Genomic DNA, 21,853 nt, shown 5'->3' with positions numbered 1-21,853 from the left:
AACAGGACAGCAATAAATATACACAGGCTGAAACAAATATAAATGGAAAGGAAAACAACAAAATAATAAAAACTGAACTCTGTACAATTATATTGACCAAGTTTGATTCCAAAATAGAAATAAAAGAATAGGTCTCCCTCCCTTCTTTGGAGGAAGCTTATGGGTGTGAAACATTACATATAATCTTGAACTTGGTTTATATGATGGCTATTTTTAGCCAACATTTTTTCCCTCTTATAAAAATTCATTGTTACATGGCTCTCTGGGAAAGCGAGAAATATACTGGGAAATGTAACTGAAGTAAAAAAAAGATATCAATAAAAACCAATCTAAAAAGAAACAGCAACTAAAATATTTGGTGAAAATGAAAAATATGGTTAAAGAAGAGTTCATGAGTTTAAGTGCCTAGGGAGAAATATATTCCCATTTAACCTACAATTAAGGTGACACCCCAGTTAAAGAAGTAATATTTTGCAAGACTAGAGACTCATTACTCTTACTGCTTTTCCCTAGGGTTTTTTGTCTCCCTGAATTTATTTTCAAAAAATATGTTGTAATGTTTGCCTCCTCTGAGGCACATTATTTCAGTAGTAATGGTTGTTTCCAAAACTTTTGAAAGTAGCAGTCAAAAAGTTTAGGGCTCCTGGTGCTTTCACAGCCGGTAGGAAATGTCCTGCCAAGCACTCCAGCTCAAATTTCCAACATTACAAAACTTTAAAAAACACAAACAAAAAAAAATTAAAAACAAAACTTTTTTAAAAAGCTCATATGACACCGTTTCCTTACCTCCCACTCTTAAATTCTGTTTACACATTCACAGGCCTTTGAACTAGGTTTATCTAGACTTAAGTAATTCCAGCTTCAGTTCCTTCATTCAAAAATTAGGTGTGTGGCATGACTCAGTTAGTAGTAATGGGATTTTCCTCATTGCCAACAAGTGAATTTAGCCTTTGTTTACTAGTGAGAAACACAGTAGGCTCAAAAAAAAAAAAAAACATGAAAATTTGAAGCATACTAATGAATTTAACTGCTGCAATGATTTTTGTTATTTTATCTTTAATAAGAGTTATGTCTTGAGGTTCTTATAGTTTATCGATGAAGACTATGTCATTTACATTATTATAAATGTGACTGTTTTTTTTTAAGAATTTGACTTAACCAAGTTTTGGACTAGGTTGAAGAAACTACATGCCAATAAGCAAAATGGAATTCCAGTGTGATGATCTGTTTCTGAATGCTGTTGCATGTGTAACTCTTCAAAACAGGGTATATGCTATCTTACAATATCAAAATGATTTCCTGTTTATAATTTTTAAAGTTCACAAGTTGAACAAAGAGAGCTATTAATCAGAGTGTTCTGTTCCCGGTGGCAGTGGCAAAATCTCCCTGTCATATGTGAAATGAACCTGGTGGGAGGGTATTGACTAAGATGACCCTTCAAAATGAGAAGCAAGCTTTCAGTTCTGACTTTTTTTCTTTAGGTATTCCTGTTAATCTACTTTATTCTCTAGAAAAGGCACGAAGCAACAACCTTATCAGTTCTTGAATCTGGTAATTTGTTCATCAAATAAAACAGCAGATTTTGAAACAGCAAAGACTTAAAATAACAATGAAAAGTGACAACTGATTGTGATGTAATAGGCAGAAAAAAACCATATAACATAGGAGTGAAGTCATATACAATGATAACTCCTGAAAGCATTATAAAATAGAACTAAGTAATAATAATGAAATATTCAAATACTCAATATTTGATTATATTCCATGCTTATTTCAGTATATAATAATAAATTATAAAAACACAAAAACATGATAGATAAGGATAGGAATGGGGACTGGACCTATAATTTCACTGGCACAGGGAACTTCCTGAAAGGGGAAACTCCCTTTTATCAATTCAGGTGGGAATCTTCATAAGTTTCAGTGAACCACTCAGAGAACTGAGAAGTCAAGTGACTTTTGCTATGACAGAGCAGATATGTGCCTGGTGAAACCTGAACCCAGATCTTATTGGTTCTGAGGATAGCTTTCTACTTATTCATTGTTACCAGCAGTTCTCTCTGAGGATGCCTGGGAATTGCTAAAACCCTTTCAGAGAGGGTCTGTGGGGTCAAAACTATTTTAAAAATGATACTAAGTAATTTTAATTTCTGATATGGAACATCCACATATGTATTTTAAAATCCACATTAACAAATACTCTTTGGGGGAATTCATAGTAACTTTTATGAGTCCAATGACCAAAAATTTGAGAAATTGCACTATGCCATCTTGCCTTGTGAAAACAACAACAAAAAAATATAATTAAGGATTAATTATATTCAGGACACTGTTTAAGTATTCAATACAAAAGATTCTCCTCAAAAAATTCTTTTAAAAGTATCATAATATATGCATAGCAATCTGGTATAAGCAGTAAAATTAGCTATTTTGCATGAGAAGCAAATACAGCTTTTATGTATTTATAGCAGCTTTGTATGAATCCAGTCATTTGACTTTGTTGAAGAACCTAGCACTGTTTCTCAAATGTCAATAAAACGGTTACTATCAGGGGTTTTGCAATGCCCTTTACTCATAATAAGTGAAGTTTTGTGGCTCAATGTCGAATTTCACTGACATTTCCATTTAATATATCTTCATGAAGAAAGTTTTAAAGTGGATCCTCTATGCTCACAGAATATGTAAAGGCACTGTTGGTGATTTATTTTGGTATTCACATAATAGTGACCTTTTATCATGAAAGAATTTATGCCTTATTGGCAAAATGACATCGTATTATACATGAACTAAGAAGAAAAAATACTGGAATGGAAAAACACAACATACTGTTATCTTCTATGAGATGTGTTATTGAAAGAACACCTAAAGCCCTTTGTCATTAAAAATTATTTGAGTATTTAGAACATGACTGCAGAGACGTCGGAGCTGCATCACTGTAAAATTGACTCCACTCCATTCGCTAGTATAACTCCCACTACCATCATGAGAAAACATTTCACTTTGTATTTAGTAAAAGAAGTTTGTTACTTTAAACTTAAATATTTCCCTTGTCCTATGCGCTCATTGCTAGATGATTAAAGGCCGAGCTATTTATAGCTGGACAGAGCCTTTGGTATCACCTATTCAGTTCCCTTACTTTATAGATGAGAAAAGAGGTAGAAACTTCTGGAACATTCATTCACCAGCAGGTAACTTGTGATGATGTTAGCCTCACAGTGGAGTGATGGCCTGCTGCCCATGGCAAGTCTCCATCTACCTTTGGCAGACAGGGGTTTAAAACGTCCCTGAATTCTTGTGGGGGCTGGAAAATTCTTTCAGTAGATCTGAGTCCCTTAACAGCAAGTATAAGTTAGGCACCACCTCCCTGGACTTTCATTCCTGTGCTCCCAGGGAGCTGTGGACATAAAGTAGCCTTCCTCCTACCCCCTAACCCCTTTTAAACAATACAACAATGACAGGACTCAGCAATATCAAAGCTGCTGAGAGTATTTAATCTTTATCTTCTCATCACCTTGAAATTGGGAAACTCATGTTTGTGATCAATCTCTTCATTAATTTCACATATAAAAATAATAAGGCATAAACTTTCCTTCCAGTATAATTTAGGGAAAAAAAAAAAACTCTCACCTTAGTCTTGAAAAAGAATCAGATAAATCTGAGCACCTAAAACAAATGAGCAAAAATTGATGACTTTGGCCTGGAGAGAAACTTCCCATGTCACAAGGCAAAGCAAACCTGATTTTCCAAGTTAATTTGCTAAAAAGAGAGAATTATTGGAGTAAAGGAAGGCTGAGGGGCATGGGGTCCTGGAAGATTTTGTACTGCCATGTTGGGCCAACAGATGAGCAGCATATTTTCATCACTTAGGGAACCATTCTGATATCCTGTCCATACCTGGGCTATAGTCAGTCATCTCTAATTTAGAACAATTCCTTCCTCTTTAAAAAACAAAAAAAACCAAAAACCTGTTAATCCAGGAGAGGAAGTCTTTTGCCACCAATGAATAACCATGTCTGTCCAGGCATCTTCCATTAATGGTGGCATGAAAGGCTTCAGCTTCCATTGCCATTTTTCTGGGGCTCTTTGGGAAAGGGTGAAGAAAGGAGACACCATCATCTATGGGGAGAATCATGTTCAAGATGACCCTTTCTTCAGATCCAGGTCTAAGTGTACGTCATGAAATCATTTGGATGTTGTAGAAAAGTTTTCTTTACACCTTGACAATATCACACACCCAAATCCAGCATAGTATCATTAGTGTGATTTTAAACAATGTGAAATTAGAAAAGATGCTAACTGCCATGTTTTCATTATATTTGCTTTGCTGTGAACAGCTAGAGAATCAATTTTTTCAAAGGTGATTAAGTCATATGTTTATATAGCATTTTGTTTGAGTATTTACTCTACTGCATCTGTAAATTGTTGCTATTAGTTCTTACAATAACGTTCCAGTCTACAAATTTTTAAGGTTCAAATACAGTTTCATTGCTTGCAAAAAAGTTATCATGGTACTATCAGTACTAAAAGATTCATAGGCTTCTAGAAAATTCACTTATCTAAAGTATAAAGTATTCCCCTATAATGCAGGATAATCAATAAGATGTTACTGTACTTAATAATTGATCTCCTCTATTGTTTTAAATAGAACTCAGGTTATTAAAAAATATAGATCTAAAAGATATGTTTTGTACACTTTGGATTTCAATAGAAAGATTAGGGCCACTTCGTAATTAGTCTGAATGTCAAAGAACAATGTTGTGGCAAAAAGAGATCTAGTTTAGTGATGTTAAACTCAAACAGAAATGGTAAACCCTGTGAGTCACATAGTGATGTTTTCAAATGTAGCATTATTTATGTTATATTACATTTTTATTCATTTTAATATTTCCCACTCACATTTTATTCTAGTGAGGGCTTCACTTGGGAGTGTTATGGGCCACATACAGCCCAGGATAAGTGTCTCAGGACCCCTAGAATACTAAATCACATATAAAAAGCAGGAAGGAAAAGACAGCTAAAAAAAAAACACAAACCACATACTAGTCAACTAAGATTGGCATGACTGAGAAAAATGCGATTTATTTTATATTCTAAATCTTTTATTTTACATATGAGAAAAGTAAGGCCTTAAAAATGAAGTGACTTGTCAAACATCAATACTAATGTAGGGATAGCCATTCATTAGTCTTGGTGAGTTGCCTAGAGCATTGCCCAAGGTCACACAAATAGTATTAGAGTTGTGACTTGAATCTAGGTCATCTGAGCTTGAAGGATGCATGACTAAGAAGCATGTCATGTCATCTTTTAAATTGTCAAGAATTGCAACCATTTTCTACAATTTGCTGACTACAATCAGCAATCACCCAAGGAGAATACTGGTATTAAAAACATGGGCTTTTATGGCAAATGGGTAGCTGGGGAATCATTTAAAGTACTATACATTTTCCCTTAGATTATTCAATTCCATCTCCTCCTTCTATTTATATGCTCCCAGCTCACTAACCAAGATAAATGTCCATCCAGTTTCATAACACTGTTTTTCCCCCGTTGGAGAAGGCTTTTTGAGATGGACCTGGTCCAAGGCTCTATGTAACGACAACAATGTCACCTGCAAACAGAAACACCTTTAGAACCTTTCCATAAATAGAGAATGTACTCTGCAGATAAAATCTTACACATGACATTGATGGACACCTCTGGAAAGTACACATCTCCCTATTCTACGCTTTGCCTGACATTATTAATGAGAACACAAACATAGTTAAGGTAGCCCTTCATCTTTCTCTCTCTACTACACCGGTTTGCGAGCATAAATCCAACGTCAGTGCCTCATGTCAGAAATCATCCAGTTACCAAATTTGTAAAGATATTTCTCCCTCAAACCTCACAGACAGCACTGCCTTATAAGAAAATTCCTTCTAATCTTGGAAGACCTGGTTATATGTACTGCATGTGACAGGCTAAGCTATTGAACCTTTCAGGGCTGTAAGGAACTCTAAGACTAAGTTACTGATGATGTGCACCAGTGGAAAAAGTTTACATAGTTTGAAGTCCACAGCAATAAAATTATAGGTATGGGCTCTTCCACCTCCAAAATTTGTACATGTAAGAGAGAAAAAAGAAAGAGTTATAAAAATATTTTCCTAATATAACCATACAATGAATATAATAATAGTTCTTCATGAATTAATAAGAATGAAGTTCTCTGATCCACTCTAGCCTGATGAGTCTTAAGTTTCATAGATTTTGATTCTCTGAAGTGATTCAGAAATGATATCACTTGGATAACATGATATAGGGATTAGATTTAATCTTTGGTGGCAACCAAGCTGCCAGCGACCCCAGTCAGTGATGAACTTCTAATCTTGGACCCCACAAAACATTCAGCTTGTATCATTTTTGCACCTTTAGAGTATTTTATAATTACTTGCGTACATTATATATGTGTGTACCATAACTAGGAAAAGAACAATGAAGACAATGACCACGTCTCATCTAATTTTGTCTTTTACTTAGCACAGTCCTCTGCACATAGTAAGCACTTGACCAGGCAAGTCATTTCAGAAGCTTGAATTTAATCGTTGATAAAATGACTCAATTCTAAAACTCGAAAAACTAAAAGTGCACAGGTTTTGCAGATTATATATTTCTCCAATAGCTGCAGAAACTTTCAAATAATTTCCTTTTAGAAATTATTATAGTACTTTGTACAGGTTGGTAACAACAATGACAAAGTCATAATAATTACAGGAAGACCTGAGTTCAAATCTGCCCTCAGACACTTAGTAGCTATGTGACCCTTGACATGTCATTCACACAATTTTGCCTCAGTTTCTTCATCTGCAAAATGAGCTGGAGAAGGAAATGGCAAACATACTCAACAGCTGTAAGGATCAATAGTTGCAAAGCACTTAGCACTTGCTTGGCTTAATATACACTTGTTTCTTTCCTTTCTTCTTTATTTTTAATAAAATTTCTTTTTACAAAAATGGAAATAAAATTTGGAAAAACACTTTTTTGATGGAAAAACTTAAATAAGTTTTACAGAGCAAACTACATGTTAAAGTTCTGGAATGCTTTTGAGATAATGAAATATTGATGTTGTGATGATCAAATCATACTGTTGCATTTCCAATGTCTGACTTATGTCAATTAAAAGATCTCTATAAACAGCAGACTGTGCTAAAGAACGTTAAGATTTTTCACGCTGCTGACATTTTTCTGGACCCATTCATTCTAGATGATTTCTAACATCAGTTCTAGGTCTAGTATTCTATAATCCAATGTGGTACAGTGGAAAGAACAGTGGCTTTGAAATCAGAGGAACTGCATTCAAATTCTGTGTCTGATAACATTTTTTAAAAAATGGTCTAAATCACAATTGATTAGAGAAATCCAAATAAAAATGACTCTTAGTTATTACCTCACACCTATCAGATTAGTTAACATGACAAAACAGGAAAATGATAAATGTTGGAGAAGATGTGGGAAAACTGGAACACTAATGCATCGTGGTTGGAGATGTGAACTGATTCAACCACTCTGGAGAGCAATTGGGAACTATGCCCAAAGAGCTATAAAACCGTGCATACCTTTGATCCAGCAGTATCACAACTAGGTCTGTATCCCAAAGAGATCATAAGAAAGGAAAAAGGATCCACATGTGCAAAAAACATTTATAGCAGCTCTTTTGGTGGTGGCAAAGAATTGAAAATTTGAGGGGATGCCCATCAACTGCGGAACGGCTGAATAAGTTGTGGTATTTGAATGTAATGGAATGCCATTGCTCTATAAGAAATGATGAGCAGGCAGATGACAGAAAACCTTGGGAAGACTTACATGAACTGATGCTGAATGAAGTGAGTAAAACCAGGAAGACATTGTACACAGTAATAGCAACATTATTCATCACTCAACAACAGCAACTTTGATAGTCTTACCTCTTTCTCAGCAACATAATGATCTAAGACAATTCCAAAACATTCATGATAGAAAATTCTATCCACATCCAAGGAAATAACAATGAAGACTGAGCACAGATTGAAGCATAATATGTTCTCTCTCTTTTTTCTTTCTTTTGTTTTTCCCTTTTGTTCTGATTCTTCTTTCACAACATGACTAATGTGGAAATATGTTTATTATGATTATACAGGTATCAATCACACTGCTTACTGTCTTGAGGGGAAGAAAAAAATTTGGACCTCAAAATCTTATAAAAGTGAATGTTGAAAACTATCTTTACAAGTAATTGGAAAAAAAATAAAATACTATTAAGTGGGGAAAACAAAGTTCTGCTTCTGATATTGACTACCTGTGTGAATTTGGGTAAGTCATGTAACCTCTCTGAGCCTTTCAAGAGAAGGATTCTAAGGTCCTTTCTAGGTCTAGATCCAGACTTTTGATCCTCTGATCTTAATACATGCTTATTGAGTGAATTTATAGAGAGAAGGGAGAAAAGAAAAGCCATACAAAGATGAACACAATTCAAGTACAACAATCAACAAGTATTTATTCAGCCAGTACTATGTACCTGTGCTTAGCACTAGGAATAACTACAAAGAAAGAAAGAATTCCTACCTGAAAGAAGTTTTTGTCCTGTGGGAGAAGATAACAAGTATATCTATCTATCACATAAATATAAAGTGATTAAATACAAATAAATGCAAAGTAGTTACATTTATTCACTTTATATGCAAAGTTCTTGTACAAGGTAGTTTAGAAAGGAGATCACTAGCAGTAGGGAGGGACCAGGAAAGGCTTCATGTGAAGACAGTGACCCAAGCTCTGTCTTAAAGGAAGAGAGGAACTCTATGAGGTCAGAGTAAAAAGGGGATACATTCTAGGTATGCCAAATTATAGACTGGAGATGGAGTATCATGTATGAAGAATACAGAGAAGTATTGGGAAATTCATAGGATTAAGAGTAAAATAAGCCAAAAAATGAAAACAATACAAAAGATCACTGCAACAATGTAAACATAAACAACACATCAGAAACTGAAAGGTACATAATTATAATTAACAAGACTGGCCCTGGGAACAGCCGGAAAATGCAGCTCCTTTTCTTCTTTGTAGAAGTAAAGGACTTTCGGTATGGAATATTGCACATACTTCCAGATATGACAGATATATTGGTTAGTTCTACTAAGTTACTCTTTCCTTTTAAATCTTTGCTCCAAGGGGATGCACAGGCTAAGTGAAGAGTTAGAAATTAATGTCACATAAAGACAGAAGTTAAAAAAAGAATTTACTTCCCTTTTAAAATCCTGCTTCCTTCTGACTTTTCCCATGCTATTTGAAACAACACTAACAATGGCTAAACAGTCACATTTACCAATTTTTCAGTATCTTGGGATATAACTTGTCTTGGCCTGCTGACTGAACTCAATGCAGGGAAGCAGAAGGCACTCTTCCTATCTCCCCACTTATCCTGGATTTTAACCCCTTATTTTTGTTCTGCCCTTTGTAGATAAAAAACATTCTCCTTAACAAAGAAGAGAGAAGCAAAATAAAAATTCAGCCACAATGCCTTCAGTCTCTCATTATCATTTTAACAATCCAGTAGAGCAGCAGTATTATCTTCTATTTGATCCTTCCCCTTTCCCCAAAAAACGCTTTAAAGACCCAGTGGTAGGAGTGATATCATAACCCCTCCCAGGCAAGTTAGGCTAGTTTTTCCTTAAAATGCATCAAGACATTCCTTCAGATTTGGCTGGCTCAGGGGACTTAAGACTGTTGAAGTCACTTCCTCATATCCTACAAAACAGTCTCAGGAGGCTCTAGAGGCTCGGCTAGTGGATCTCAATGGGTAACATGGGCAAAGGAGCATTGCAGAATCAACTTGAGGTACCCCTAATGCCTATCCTTGTTGCATATCCCTCTTGTCTTACAGCTAAATAAAGCTTGTTGTTGCAAATTGTTGAGTGACTTACAGGGTCTTATTTTGCTTACAACCTAAACTATTGGGGAACTGGCCTGAGTTGGGTCCAGCCCAGATCAGACCTGTTCTAATGCTGACTCAGCGCATTCTGATCTCTTAAGTTCCTGACATTTTTAAGGGACTGTGGAACAGTTTATTCATCTACACTTATGTCTTTTGAAATTACTTTTATTGTAAATTTAATCATCAACAAATATTTCAATATATGAAGAACAAAGTGAAACATAGGAAACTGTGAACTTGTTAAATATTTGTTTTTTAAAAAGTGTGTTAAACTTAACAAAACTGCCATTATCATTTCCTTTTGAACTGAAAAACAACATGTTTGTGAAATATAAGTTAGTGATAAGTTCCAGCACACTGGAAATATTTTCTCTAGACAACTCCTCTCTTCCCTAATTCTCAATCAGATGGTTTCATTTTGAGTCTTCCTCTTGTTCTTGAGATTTCCCTATTCCTACTATATTTCCCCTGTTGAATTTCAGTACACAGCATCCTTCATAATTCCTCTCTACATCCTTCAAAATCTGTCTCTCCAAATTCACAGTAAATTTCAGATGATGCCCAGTTTTTCTAGTATAAATTCTATTAATTTTCCTTTTCTATCACACATTCTAGAACAGTTTCCTCACCTGTGAGTTAGTTCTCTACTCCAATTAAATCACGAGTCTAGTCTCTATTTTCTCCCTAATATAAATTCTAAGATAAAGTGGGGAGTTTCCCTTATGGTTTAAAACAATTATAACAACTAGTACCTTCTTACCAGTCAGAACCAAATGCAGAATAAAAGTTCTCATTGTTCATTCTTTTACTTTTTTTTAAATTTTGTTTATTTATTTTTTAAATTTATTTATTTAACTTTTAACATTCATTTTCACAAAATTTTGGGTTCCAAATTTTCTTCTCATTTGTCCCGTCCCCCTACCCCAAAACACCAAGAATTCTAACTGCCCCTATCATCAATCTGCCCTCTCTCCTATCATCCCTTGTCCCCATCTTCTCTTTCTTCCTGTAGAGCCATATAACTTTCTATACCCCTTTATCTATATTTCTTATTTCCTAGTAGCAAGAACAGTACTCAACAGCTGTTCCTAAAACTTTGAGTTGCAACTCGTCTTCATCCCTCCCTCCCCACCCATTCCCTTTGGAAGGCAGGCAATTCAATATAGGATGTATGTGTGTAGTTTTGCAAATGACTTCCATAAGTCATGTTGTGTAAGACTAACTATATTGCCCTCCATCCTATCCTGCCCCCCATTGCTTCTACTCTCTATTTTTACCCTATCCCTCCCCAAGAGTGCTGACTTCAAATTGCTCCCTCCTCCCATTGCCCTCCCTTCCATCATCCCCCCCACCCTCTTATCCCCTTATCCCCCACTTTCCTGTATTGTAAGATAGGTTTTCATACCAAAATGAGTGTGCATTTTATTCCTTCCTTTAGTGGAATGTGATGAGAGTAAACTTCATGTTTTTCTCTCACCTCCTCTCTTTTTCCCTCCACTAAAAAGTCTTTTGCTTGCCTCTTTTATGAGAGATAATTTGCCCCATTCCATTTCTCCCTTTCTCCTCCCAATATATCTCTCTCACCCCTTAATTCCAGTTTTTTAAGATATGATCCCATCCTATTCAGTTCACTCTGTGCTCTCTGTTTCTGTGTGTGTGTGCTTGCGTGTGTGTAATCTCTCCCACTACCCACATACTGAAAAGTTTCAAGAGTTACAAATATTGTCTTTCCATGTAGGAATGTAAACAGTTCAACTTTAGTAAGTCCCTTATGACTTCTCTTTGTTGTTTACCTTTTCATGCTTCTCTTCATTCTTGTGTTTGAAAGTCAAATTTTCTTTTCAGCTCTGGTCTTTTCATCAAGAATGCTTGAAAGTCCTCCATTTCATTGAAACAACATTTTTTCCCCTGAAGTATTATACTCAGTTTTCCTGGGTAGGTGATTCTTGGTTTTAGTCCTAGTTCCTTTGACTTCTGGAATATCCTATTCCATGCCCTCCGATCCCCTAATGTAGAAGCTGCTAGATCTTGTGTTATCCTGATTGTATTTCCACAATACTTGAATTGTTTCTTTCTAGCTGCTTGCAATATTTTCTCCTTGACCAGGCCACAACGTTCCTAGGAGTTTCTTTTTTTGGATCTTTTTCAGATGGTGATTGGTGGATTCCTTGAACACTTATTTTGCCCTCTGGTTCTAGAATCTCAGGGCAGTTTTCCTTGATAATTTCATGAAAGATGATGTCTAGGCTCTTTTTTTGATCATGGCTTTCAGGTAATCCCATAATTTTTAAATTGTCTCTCCTGGATCTATTTTCCAGGTCAGCTGTTTTTCCAAGGAGATATTTCACATTATCTTCCATTTTTTCATTCTTTTGGTTTTGTTTTGTGATTTCTTGGTTTCTCATAAAGTCATTGGCCTCCATCTGTTCCATTCTAATTCTGAAAGAACTATTTTCTTCAGTGAGCTTTTGAACCTCCTTTTCCATTTGGCTAATTCTGCTTTTGAAAGCATTCTTTTCCTCACTGGCTTTTTGAACCTCTTTTGCCAATTGAGTTAGCCTATTTTTCAAGGTGTTATTTTCTTCAGCATTTTTTGGGTCTCCTTTAGCAAGGTGTTGACCTGCTTTTCATGCTTTTTTTGCATCTCTCTCATTTCTCTTCCCAGTTTTTCCTCCATCTCTCTAACTTGATTTTCAAAATCCTTTCTGAGCTCTTCCATGGCCTGAGCCCATTGGGTGGGCTGGGACACAGAATCCTTGATTTCTGTGTCTTTGCCTGATGGTAAGCATTGTTCTTCCTCATCAGAAAGAATGAGAGGAGATATATGTTCACCAAGAAAGTAACCTTCTATGGTCTTATTTTTTTTCCCTTTTCTGGGCATTTTCCCAGCCAGTGACTTGACTTCTGAGGTTCCTCTCCACCCCCACCTCGCCTCCAGATCTGCCCAGCCAGCCCTTGGGGTCTGAGATTCAAATGCTGCTTCCAAGCCTCAGGGCTTTGGGGGGGTGGGGCTGCTATTCAGTGTGAGATTAAGTTCAGGTGCTCAGGTTGGGGCAGGGCAGCCACACGGGGCTCAGTTCCCTCAGGGGGTTTATGCAGAGACCTTCAACAATGCATCTGAGCTCCTGCCTGCTTTGGGAGCCCCTGTCTGCTGCTGCCTCCACTGCGGCCTCCTGAGGGGGTCTGAGTTATGGGGAGACCCCACTCCCCTCTCAGCGAGCTGAAAAGACCCTTTCACTGACCTTTGGCCCCTGTGGGTGGAGGGACCTGCTTGGCCACTGGAGATTCTGTCCCTGAAGGCTGCTCGGATCTGCTCCTCTCGGCAGAGGCAGGGCTGGGCTCTGCTCTGGGTTTGGTGCTCGACAGACCTTTCGTGTCAGTTTTTCAGGTCTCTCTGGAACAGAAATCTCCTCTGCTCCATTGTTCTGTGGCTTCTGCTGCTCCCAAATTTGTTGGGAGTCCTTCTTTATAGGTATTTTATGGGCTGTGGCTTGGGAGCTAGCATATGTGTATCTTTCTAGTCTGCCATCTTGGCTCCTCTCCCCCATTCTTTTACTTTTTAAATGATAATAAATAAGGCAAATCAACTAGTTGCTTTGGAGGGGAGAGAGGAGAATGGGAATCTCCAGAAAATGTTTGGATAATTGAATTCTCCATTCCAAACTTGTGATCTATCACTTCTTTAATTCCTCATGTATTTTCTCTTTGTCTCCATGGATCTACAGTATTCTCAGACATTAATAATAATAACATGAATAAAGACACACAAACAAAGGTCTGTACTGCTGTACTCACAGAAACACCATTAGTCCCAAGCTTCAGGGAGTATATGATGCACACCAGAGATTTGTGACATGTCCAGTATTTTGTTATTGTTTATTAATTTCAATTATTCAACTCTGCATGACCCCATTTGGAATTTTCTTGGCAAAGATGCTGGAATGGTTTGCCATTTCCTTCTCCAGCTCATTTTACAGATGAAGAAACTGAGGCAAAATGGGTTAAGTGACTTGCCTAGGGTCACAGAGGTACTAAGTGTCTGAAGCCAGATTTGAATTTAGGTCTTCCTGCCTCCAGGCCCAGCACTCTACCCCCTGTGCTACCTACGTGCTTATACTTGCTGTCCAGTATTTACTCACTCAGAATACCACTTTCCCTTCTTTCTTGGAGAGAAATGACAACATCTTCCAACCGCACAGGCCCCTTAAAGAGTGGGACCCCTAATCAAATGAGAATTTACCACTGAAAACTATTAGAATCACCTGCCAGCCTGTTTTCCTCTCCTAACCCCTGTGATTAAAGAGCTAATAACGGACAAGCAGAAAAACATTTTCACCTGTTTCTACTTCCCAATTTCCAGTTTCCATTTACCTTAGCCTTATCAAGTCTCTACCCAGTGGGGCTGCTAAGTGGCACAGTGGAAGATTGAGATCAAATCTGGCCTTAGACACTAACTTTGTGACCCTGTGTAACTTAATTTCCTAATTGCCTCAATTTCCTAGTCTGTAATATGAGCTGGAGAAGGAAAAATTAATTTTCAGGGGTAAAGAGGTAGCATAATGTAATGGAACGGCAGCAAGATGGTGCACTGGATAGAGTGCTGGTCCTGGAGCCAGGAAGACTCATCTTCATGAGTTCAAATCCAGCCTCAGATACTTACTTACTGATCCACAACAAGAACAAACGACCTTGTTTTCTGTAACCTTTCTATTGTAAGCAAACTTTTTTTTTGCTCTCGATGTCTTTTTCATGCTCACTAAAACTTGGCTTCCCTGCCCTCCTGGACTGCTCTCTGGTCATCTCCTCTAGATGGGGCCAGCATGAAGTACAAGCTTGGTTTCTCACTGCTGCTTCCTGACTCTCAGACACCATTCCCAAATCATCTCTCCTCTGACGTTCATTCATCCCTCTATGTCATCTGGCTCAGATATTACTGAAGTTATTTACTGGCCCCCAGATCACTCATTCTGCTTTTCTTCATGATGAGACATCTGCCCTCACACTGGGAACTTCAATGGTCTCGTTTATGACCCCCTCACCAACCTTCCAATTCATAAATTCTCTCAACATCTAAGACCTGCACTTTCAGTTTACTGCACCTCTGCCACCCCCCAAAAAAGTCCTATCTTTTAAATCATCCTTTCACCTCTAACTGTGCTGCCACCAGTACCCAGAACATTAGAATTCCTCCCCCAGTTCACAACCTTTCCTTCATTCACCATTTCTTCTACCTTCTATTCTTTATTCTACTGAGGAGCAGCTACCAGGTATGTCAAACACCCACCACCAGCCTGGCCAATATACACCCTCAGACCCCAATAGAGAAAGTCTAAGACCATTTTAGGGGTCTTGGTCAATGCCCCAAAGCAATCACTAACAGGACTGAATAACTTGTACCCTCAATACAAGAACCCTGGTTGTGGCAACCCTCATCTCCCAATCCACTGATCCTACTTAAAACCCAACATTCACAACTATTATCCAGGAAAGTAACTCCTGTGGAGAGGGGGTCAACCATTCCCACCAAATGCCAACGAACTGCCACTCACAGGGCAGGTAAGCCAGCCTAGCTGAAGCAGCAAAGCACTGAGGTTGAGGGAAGAGGTAGCATGTACCAGGTAAGTATAACCACTACCACTTTGTCTACTATTTTCCCCTCAAACTAATGGAGACAGTCCAGGACCCTGAATCTAAGATCCTTGATAATAACAATATTTCTAGACAATGTTTCTTCCCCCTATCGAAGTGCAGACTAACAGCAGTTCCTCTTTAAGGGCTACAGCCAAAGTTACTGAAGATCCAGAAAAGAAACTATCAAAGTACTTGGCATTGTTAAACTGCTGAATATCTGAAACTTACATGATTTTATCACTGGGAATTACTTAAAAATAAAAAAAAATATATTACCATTTGCTTTGCCATTGAAACCAAAGATCATGAGAACTTTCCATCTGACTTGCAGTTAAATCCTTATACATGTGTTTTCTCCCCTATTAAAATATAAGTCTCTTGAGAGCAAGGCCTATCTCACTTTTCTATTTGTATGTCCAGCACTCAGTACAGTGTTTGACCTGAAGTGCTTACTAATGGTTTAAAATCTTTTTCATCCTTGCTACTGCCAGTCACTCAACTCCTTTGTGTTTTTCCAGTTAGTTAAACTAGGTTCAAAGCTACAACTTCTTGCCAAGAATATTGCAATAACTTTTGAATTGGTTATTCTGCTTCTAGTCTCTTACATCTCCACTTCTTCCTACACATAACTACCAAAGTGAATTTCCCCAGAGATCTGTATCATTCTTCTTTCTCAAACATATTCAGTGGCTCCCTATTGCCTTAACCTGGTATTTAAAGCTCTCCACAAACTAGTTCCCACCTGCCTTTTCGGCAAAATTTCACATCAATCATCTTTACATGTTATCTATTCTAGTCAAATGAATTTACAAGCTATTACCCATACACAGTATTCCATCACTTGTGTCCATGCTTTCCTAACGTGGGATTGTATTGATAATGCATTTTTGCTTATTGTTCATATAATTTTGCTTCTTAATGGAAAGATCTTTCCCATCCATTAAAAGGCCCATGTGACCTGTTTAAGTCACATGGAAGCCTGAGTCACATGAATCATCACATGAAACATGAGGGGGTGGAATAAGAAGGGTAGAACAGGAAGAGGCGGAGCTAAAGCAGAACTGAGAGGAAGTTAGTCAGAGAGCAATCAGAGCAGGGAAAGGCAGCAACTAGTGTGAGTGGTGAAACCCATTTGTGATTTGCTTAAGGGAGCTGGCTTGTGGGATGCCTAACAGAGGGAAGGCTGGGGGATGGTGTTGTCCTCTGCATTGTTACTGGGTACAGATTTCTTTGTTGCTATGATGGATTTGTTTTTTTGGTGTTAGGATTCAGCTTTCTGCTGTCTGAATAAATGTTTTGGTTCTGTCTTCCATGTGGAAAGTATGTTGAATTTCACAATTCAGAACTGTGTTGGCATATTCATGGCTGTGGTAGGTGCTGTGAACATCTCATTGGCGTTACCAAGATATATTCTCTTCTCAGTTTCTGGAAAAACTCAACTCAAATGACCCCTATGACACTCTAGATCTCCTAATTTAGGATTTAGATTCTTCAGTTGCTAGTATTCTCTCCCTTGTAAAATGACTGTATATTTCCCTATGTACATACTATATCCCTCCTACATCTTAAGACAAATGTAAGGTTCCTTAGGACAAGACACTTTTGTTTTTCCTTTGCATTAGGGGCCTATTGTTAAATTGAATAATATGGCTTCTGTTTCTGCCTTCAATATCTCTGCCTACTCGGCTAACCATGCTTTATTCCTTTCATTCCTAGATTCCATCATGTGAAAATATCTTAATATAAACTGATAATTCTACTGTCATTTACATTTTGTGTGCTTTCTGAAAAACAAATACTTTCAAGAAACACTTTCCAGTCACTTCTATTCTACAAAGTCTTAGTAATACTTATGATACCAAATTCACCTCCTTATATTAGAGAGCTTATAGATCACCACCCTTACTACTCAAACTTGGTTCAGCTGAGGCCACAGATGATTGTAGGCTCTTGAATTTGTCTATTATGAATTTAGGACAGTTCCACTATTATTCTTCCTCCTATGACATAGCTACTTGGCATGGCATCTAGCATAGTGGAAATACCTGGCCAATTTTCACCTTCTCTTTTCCTTTTCAGAGTAAAATAATTTTTTGAGGTAAAGGAGAAAATAGAGTTTTAGCAGAATCAGTATGTTTTCCCTGGAGGTGGTGACAATAACTGTCTCAGATTGGCGTGGAGAGGATGGACTGTCGTCAGTACTAATCTACTCACTGAAGTCCACTGTTAAACTTTCAGTACAAGCACTTCCACCTCAGAAATGAGCAATCACTACAAATCAAGGCTTGATTTATGTTTCATTGATTTGCTACACTTAAGAAAATGTTAACACGTTTAAAAGTGTGTGTGCCTGCATCTTCTCCTCCCCCAGTATTTACCAGCATAGCCCCGTATTGCTCTAGAAACAGTCTGAGCTCAGCAGGAATACAGAAGAATGCTCAGGGAATGAAGTCACCGCCACAGTGGAGGCTAAAAATAATCATTGGCATTTATGTAGTGCTTTAAGGTTTGCAAAACGCTTTACATTCAATTATCTAATTTGAACCCTCACGACATCCCAGAGTGGAGAGATGGGGAAGTTATGGTAAATACAAAATAGAAAATGTAGGATAGAAAAAAAAATGATTATTGGAGGGAGGGTGTGGGGGTGTGCTTTCCATTATAATAGATTAAATGGAAGGAGGGAGAAACAGGTTGCCAATATATGACTGCTTATACTAGTCATTTGTTATCTGCAGCAGAGGATGGGGAAATATATTGTTATGTTTGGAAGTACCAGCACACAGGTGATCAAATCTCAATGTAAAAGGGAATAATCCTTCCTCGCCAGATTGGAAGGACTAGAAAAATACACAAAGATTGGAGAAGCAGTAAGAAGCACATTCTAGGTCTTCATGCTTCTCTTAAAGCTAGTTCTTCCATCAGTTCTTTTTAACAAATAGTCCCATCAACTCATCCCTTTTTTCTTTTGGCATCAAAAGCTAAACTTTTAAAATCAAGTCTGATAAGCTCTTTCTTATAGTGGCAATTGGGAAAAGAGGCAAGCAAGACCGAAAAAGAAAACAGGGCAATATGAAAACTTGCTGGCAGTAACTTTAAAGAAAGTAAGATGCAAAAAGATTTCACCACCGTTTAAGTAATTTTGATATCCCCAATGTAGGAGGCCCTTACATCATTTCAAGGGGGGCAGTTAGGTTAGTCAAAATTTGACTAGGAAGTAGGGAATTCTTCATTCTCAGGTAAACTGCATAAAACCAAAAAATAAATAGATCATAACTTTGGAGAGAGAGACACCACTCATACACCATCCAGAAGTACCTTATTTACTAAAATTTTGCTCAGAATTGATAGTTACTGCTAACTAAGCTGGAGAAGAATCTTTTTTTCCATATTTTGGACTGTGAAGTTCCAGATGCTTTGATAGCAGGGCATTAAGGGATCTAGAAGAGATTTTCTACATATATGGAGGAACCTACATTCAATCATCACCCAAATATAAAACTGGAATGTAAAACTGTTGGGATTCTACAAGTAATTTCCAGTAGTATCAGAATATTTCATAAACCATTACATATCCAATATACTCAAGCTACAAGTGTTGGTTCAACTCAAAAGGACAACAATGGCAGGATTTTATATGTAATAAAGTCTGTGAAATTAGAACATTATGATTTTATGGTATCATAAAAATCAGTGCATTTTTCTTGTCCAGAAAACAAAGGACTTTGATTTCTAAAAATATCTTAAATCTCCTTTACAAGAAAGTCATAATGCAATAAAATACCCTACCATCACAGAAAGCAAGTACAGGATGGTATTCATGAGCAAGAAAATAAAAATGTGGCAATGTCTGAGCCAAGGAAAAACTTACCCTGGAAAGGAGAGATGAGTAGGAGTATTTCTCTAAATGTAATTGAAATGGTGAGCTTTCTACATTGTCTTATTTTTTTGTAATATTCTCACTTTTAGTACAAATTAGACTTAACTTTGAAAAAAGATTTTTCAGTTCAGAAAACTGTTCTTTGTGTTGATTTTCTTTCAAGAGAAAATCATTAATTTTCAAAATGACTATCTAGGGACCAGAACTCCATATTCACATTCAAGGACAGCACAGTAGGTTTGGTTCTCCATTGTGTTCTTGTTCAGCTTAATTCAATTTTCGAAAAGGTCTAAGAAAAAGGTGAAGGGAAGACAACCGAACTTGATTATAACAGGTAATATTATGACCAAAAGATATGGGATTCTGCCTGTAAAGAAGTGTAGGCTCCCAGGAAGCAGAAGAGGATTCTATAAAGTTCTTGACAAGCCTAGACAACAGGCACAACAAATTAAATGAAACTGTATGAGTAAATAAATAATATGAACATCTTAGAAACTTAAAATTATCACCAAACAACTTCTGAATACAGATTTACAAATACTGAAAATTCTCCATGTAAATGAAAATAGTTAACAGTTACACAGGAGAGAAAGTCTGTATTACTCATAATATTTTTCATTCCCAAGTCTGTCCATATTCAACATACTGCACTCTTTCCAAGTAAAATAAACATAGTAATTATATAGTATTTCAAAGCCTCTGAACAATTTAGGACAATGAAAAATGACTATCCAGTAGAAATTATAGGGATAATTTGGACAGGCAAGGCAATGTAATTTGGTTAGGGCTTTGGTTTCTTAAATACACACACACACAGAGACACTCTCACTCTTTCTCTCTCTCTCCCCCCTTTATTGTTACTCTCAGAGACCCTATTTTAATCTACTAAGATTAATGAGTAAAATGGCATATATAATAAAAACCAACAGGCCAATTAACACCAGGAAACATGTATTAAGTAATTTTACTTCAAAGGTTGTTGAAAGAAGTATTTCAATTTTGGGAATAACTATCAAGTACTGCCTTAATTAAAACAACAACAACAAAAACAACATACACCTCTTTCTCAATTAAGATATTTTATCTATTCTTTTGCAATTTTTAAAGATTTTATTCCATAGGTGTTTTACCACATCTTAGCCCCAAGTATCATCTACTGAAACCTTCCTTGTAACAAAAATGTTAAAGCAAAATCAACTGATACATATGATAACTATTTAGCTGTAGATTATATTGACAATTTTCCCAAACAACTAGCTATATATTTTTTCTTTAACTATTTTTCATTTCACAAAAATGAATCATGGAATAAAATTGAATATTGGGCTTGGAAAGAGGAAGACCTCAATTCAAATTCTGCCTCTAGCAAACCCTAAGCAAGTAACCTAATCTCTATGTGCCTGAGACTACCTCTGAGCTTTTATTAAATCAGAAATAGGCTGCCACCCTAGAGTAAATTCCCATATGGGGAATTCCACAAACGTATAGATAAAGAAGGAAACAATGTAGAGAAGATTTGATTATTTGTGAACAAAAGGAAAGAATTTTATGAATTCTCTTAATTTTCTACTCAACTTCAAACCCAGACCTTTGAAATGTAATGTTCATCCATGCATACAAAATATACCTTATAATTAAGATAAATGCTGCTACCAAATGTTGCTTTAAGTTTGTAATGAAAGTTTTCTAGACATTTGATGGTATGTTATTTAGAAAATGAGAGTTCTACAATTTAAGGAATGAAAGGAACTGAAAATTATGCCAGTAAAGAGTATGACTGAGGGGACAAGGGGTAGACAGGGTTCTTGTTAAGGCATTACAATGTCTATTGACTACAGAATTAAACTGAAAATACTGATGTCACCACACAAACATTTATTGAGTTGGTAACTAACAAAGTACGATGTTAAAAACCAGCATCATTATCAGAATTCCTAAATAACATGGTTACACCAATACTTGTACTTGTACTGATCATCATACAAGCTCATGGTATGAAACTCTTCTGCTAAACACGTATGTTAGTTCAGCAGGTCTACAACTCAACTATTCTTAACAATTTTGGAGATTTAGTGAAAAACATGGAAAAGTAAAAGCTTAAATGTTCTACATTTTCCTTAGACAAGCTGACCTATTCAGTATTTCAGGTAGGTCATTAAAAGAACCTAAGAAGTTTTCTGTATAATCAATACACATCATTACCTTCATGGCATGAATTTCCTCAAGTAGTCGTTGTGTTCGTCTTTGATTTTTTGATAATAAATCTTCAGTACCCCTACAGAAAACACGTCATTATGTATGTAACAAAATAAGCCATTCACAGCAGATGCACATATTTACTAAAATATTGAAAATTCTGTTAAAAGTACAACAAATCTCAAACACTAATGGAAAGATAT

The 21,853-nt window shown here is 36.7% G+C and overlaps 1 protein-coding gene across 3 annotated transcripts in view; it reads right to left on the bottom strand.

The window, feature by feature from the left end:
• Positions 1-21,853, bottom strand: part of SRFBP1 (serum response factor binding protein 1) — a 102,910-nt gene that overhangs the window by 45,493 nt on the left and 35,564 nt on the right. For 2 of the 3 annotated variants that reach the window (XM_072597148.1, XM_072597147.1), the window contains exon 3: positions 21,657-21,729. The exons of the other annotated variant lie outside the window; for it this stretch is intronic. In XM_072597148.1, the coding sequence (XP_072453249.1) occupies positions 21,657-21,729 (73 nt within the window). The remainder of the gene's footprint in view (positions 1-21,656; positions 21,730-21,853) is intronic. 3 annotated transcript variants of the gene reach the window in all.

This window comes from Notamacropus eugenii, chromosome 3, assembly GCF_028372415.1.
Source record: "Notamacropus eugenii isolate mMacEug1 chromosome 3, mMacEug1.pri_v2, whole genome shotgun sequence".
In the NCBI taxonomy this organism is placed as follows: domain Eukaryota; kingdom Metazoa; phylum Chordata; class Mammalia; order Diprotodontia; family Macropodidae; genus Notamacropus; species Notamacropus eugenii.
The sequence above is the reverse complement of the archived record's forward strand: the minus strand, read 5'-3'. Positions and strand labels throughout refer to the sequence as shown.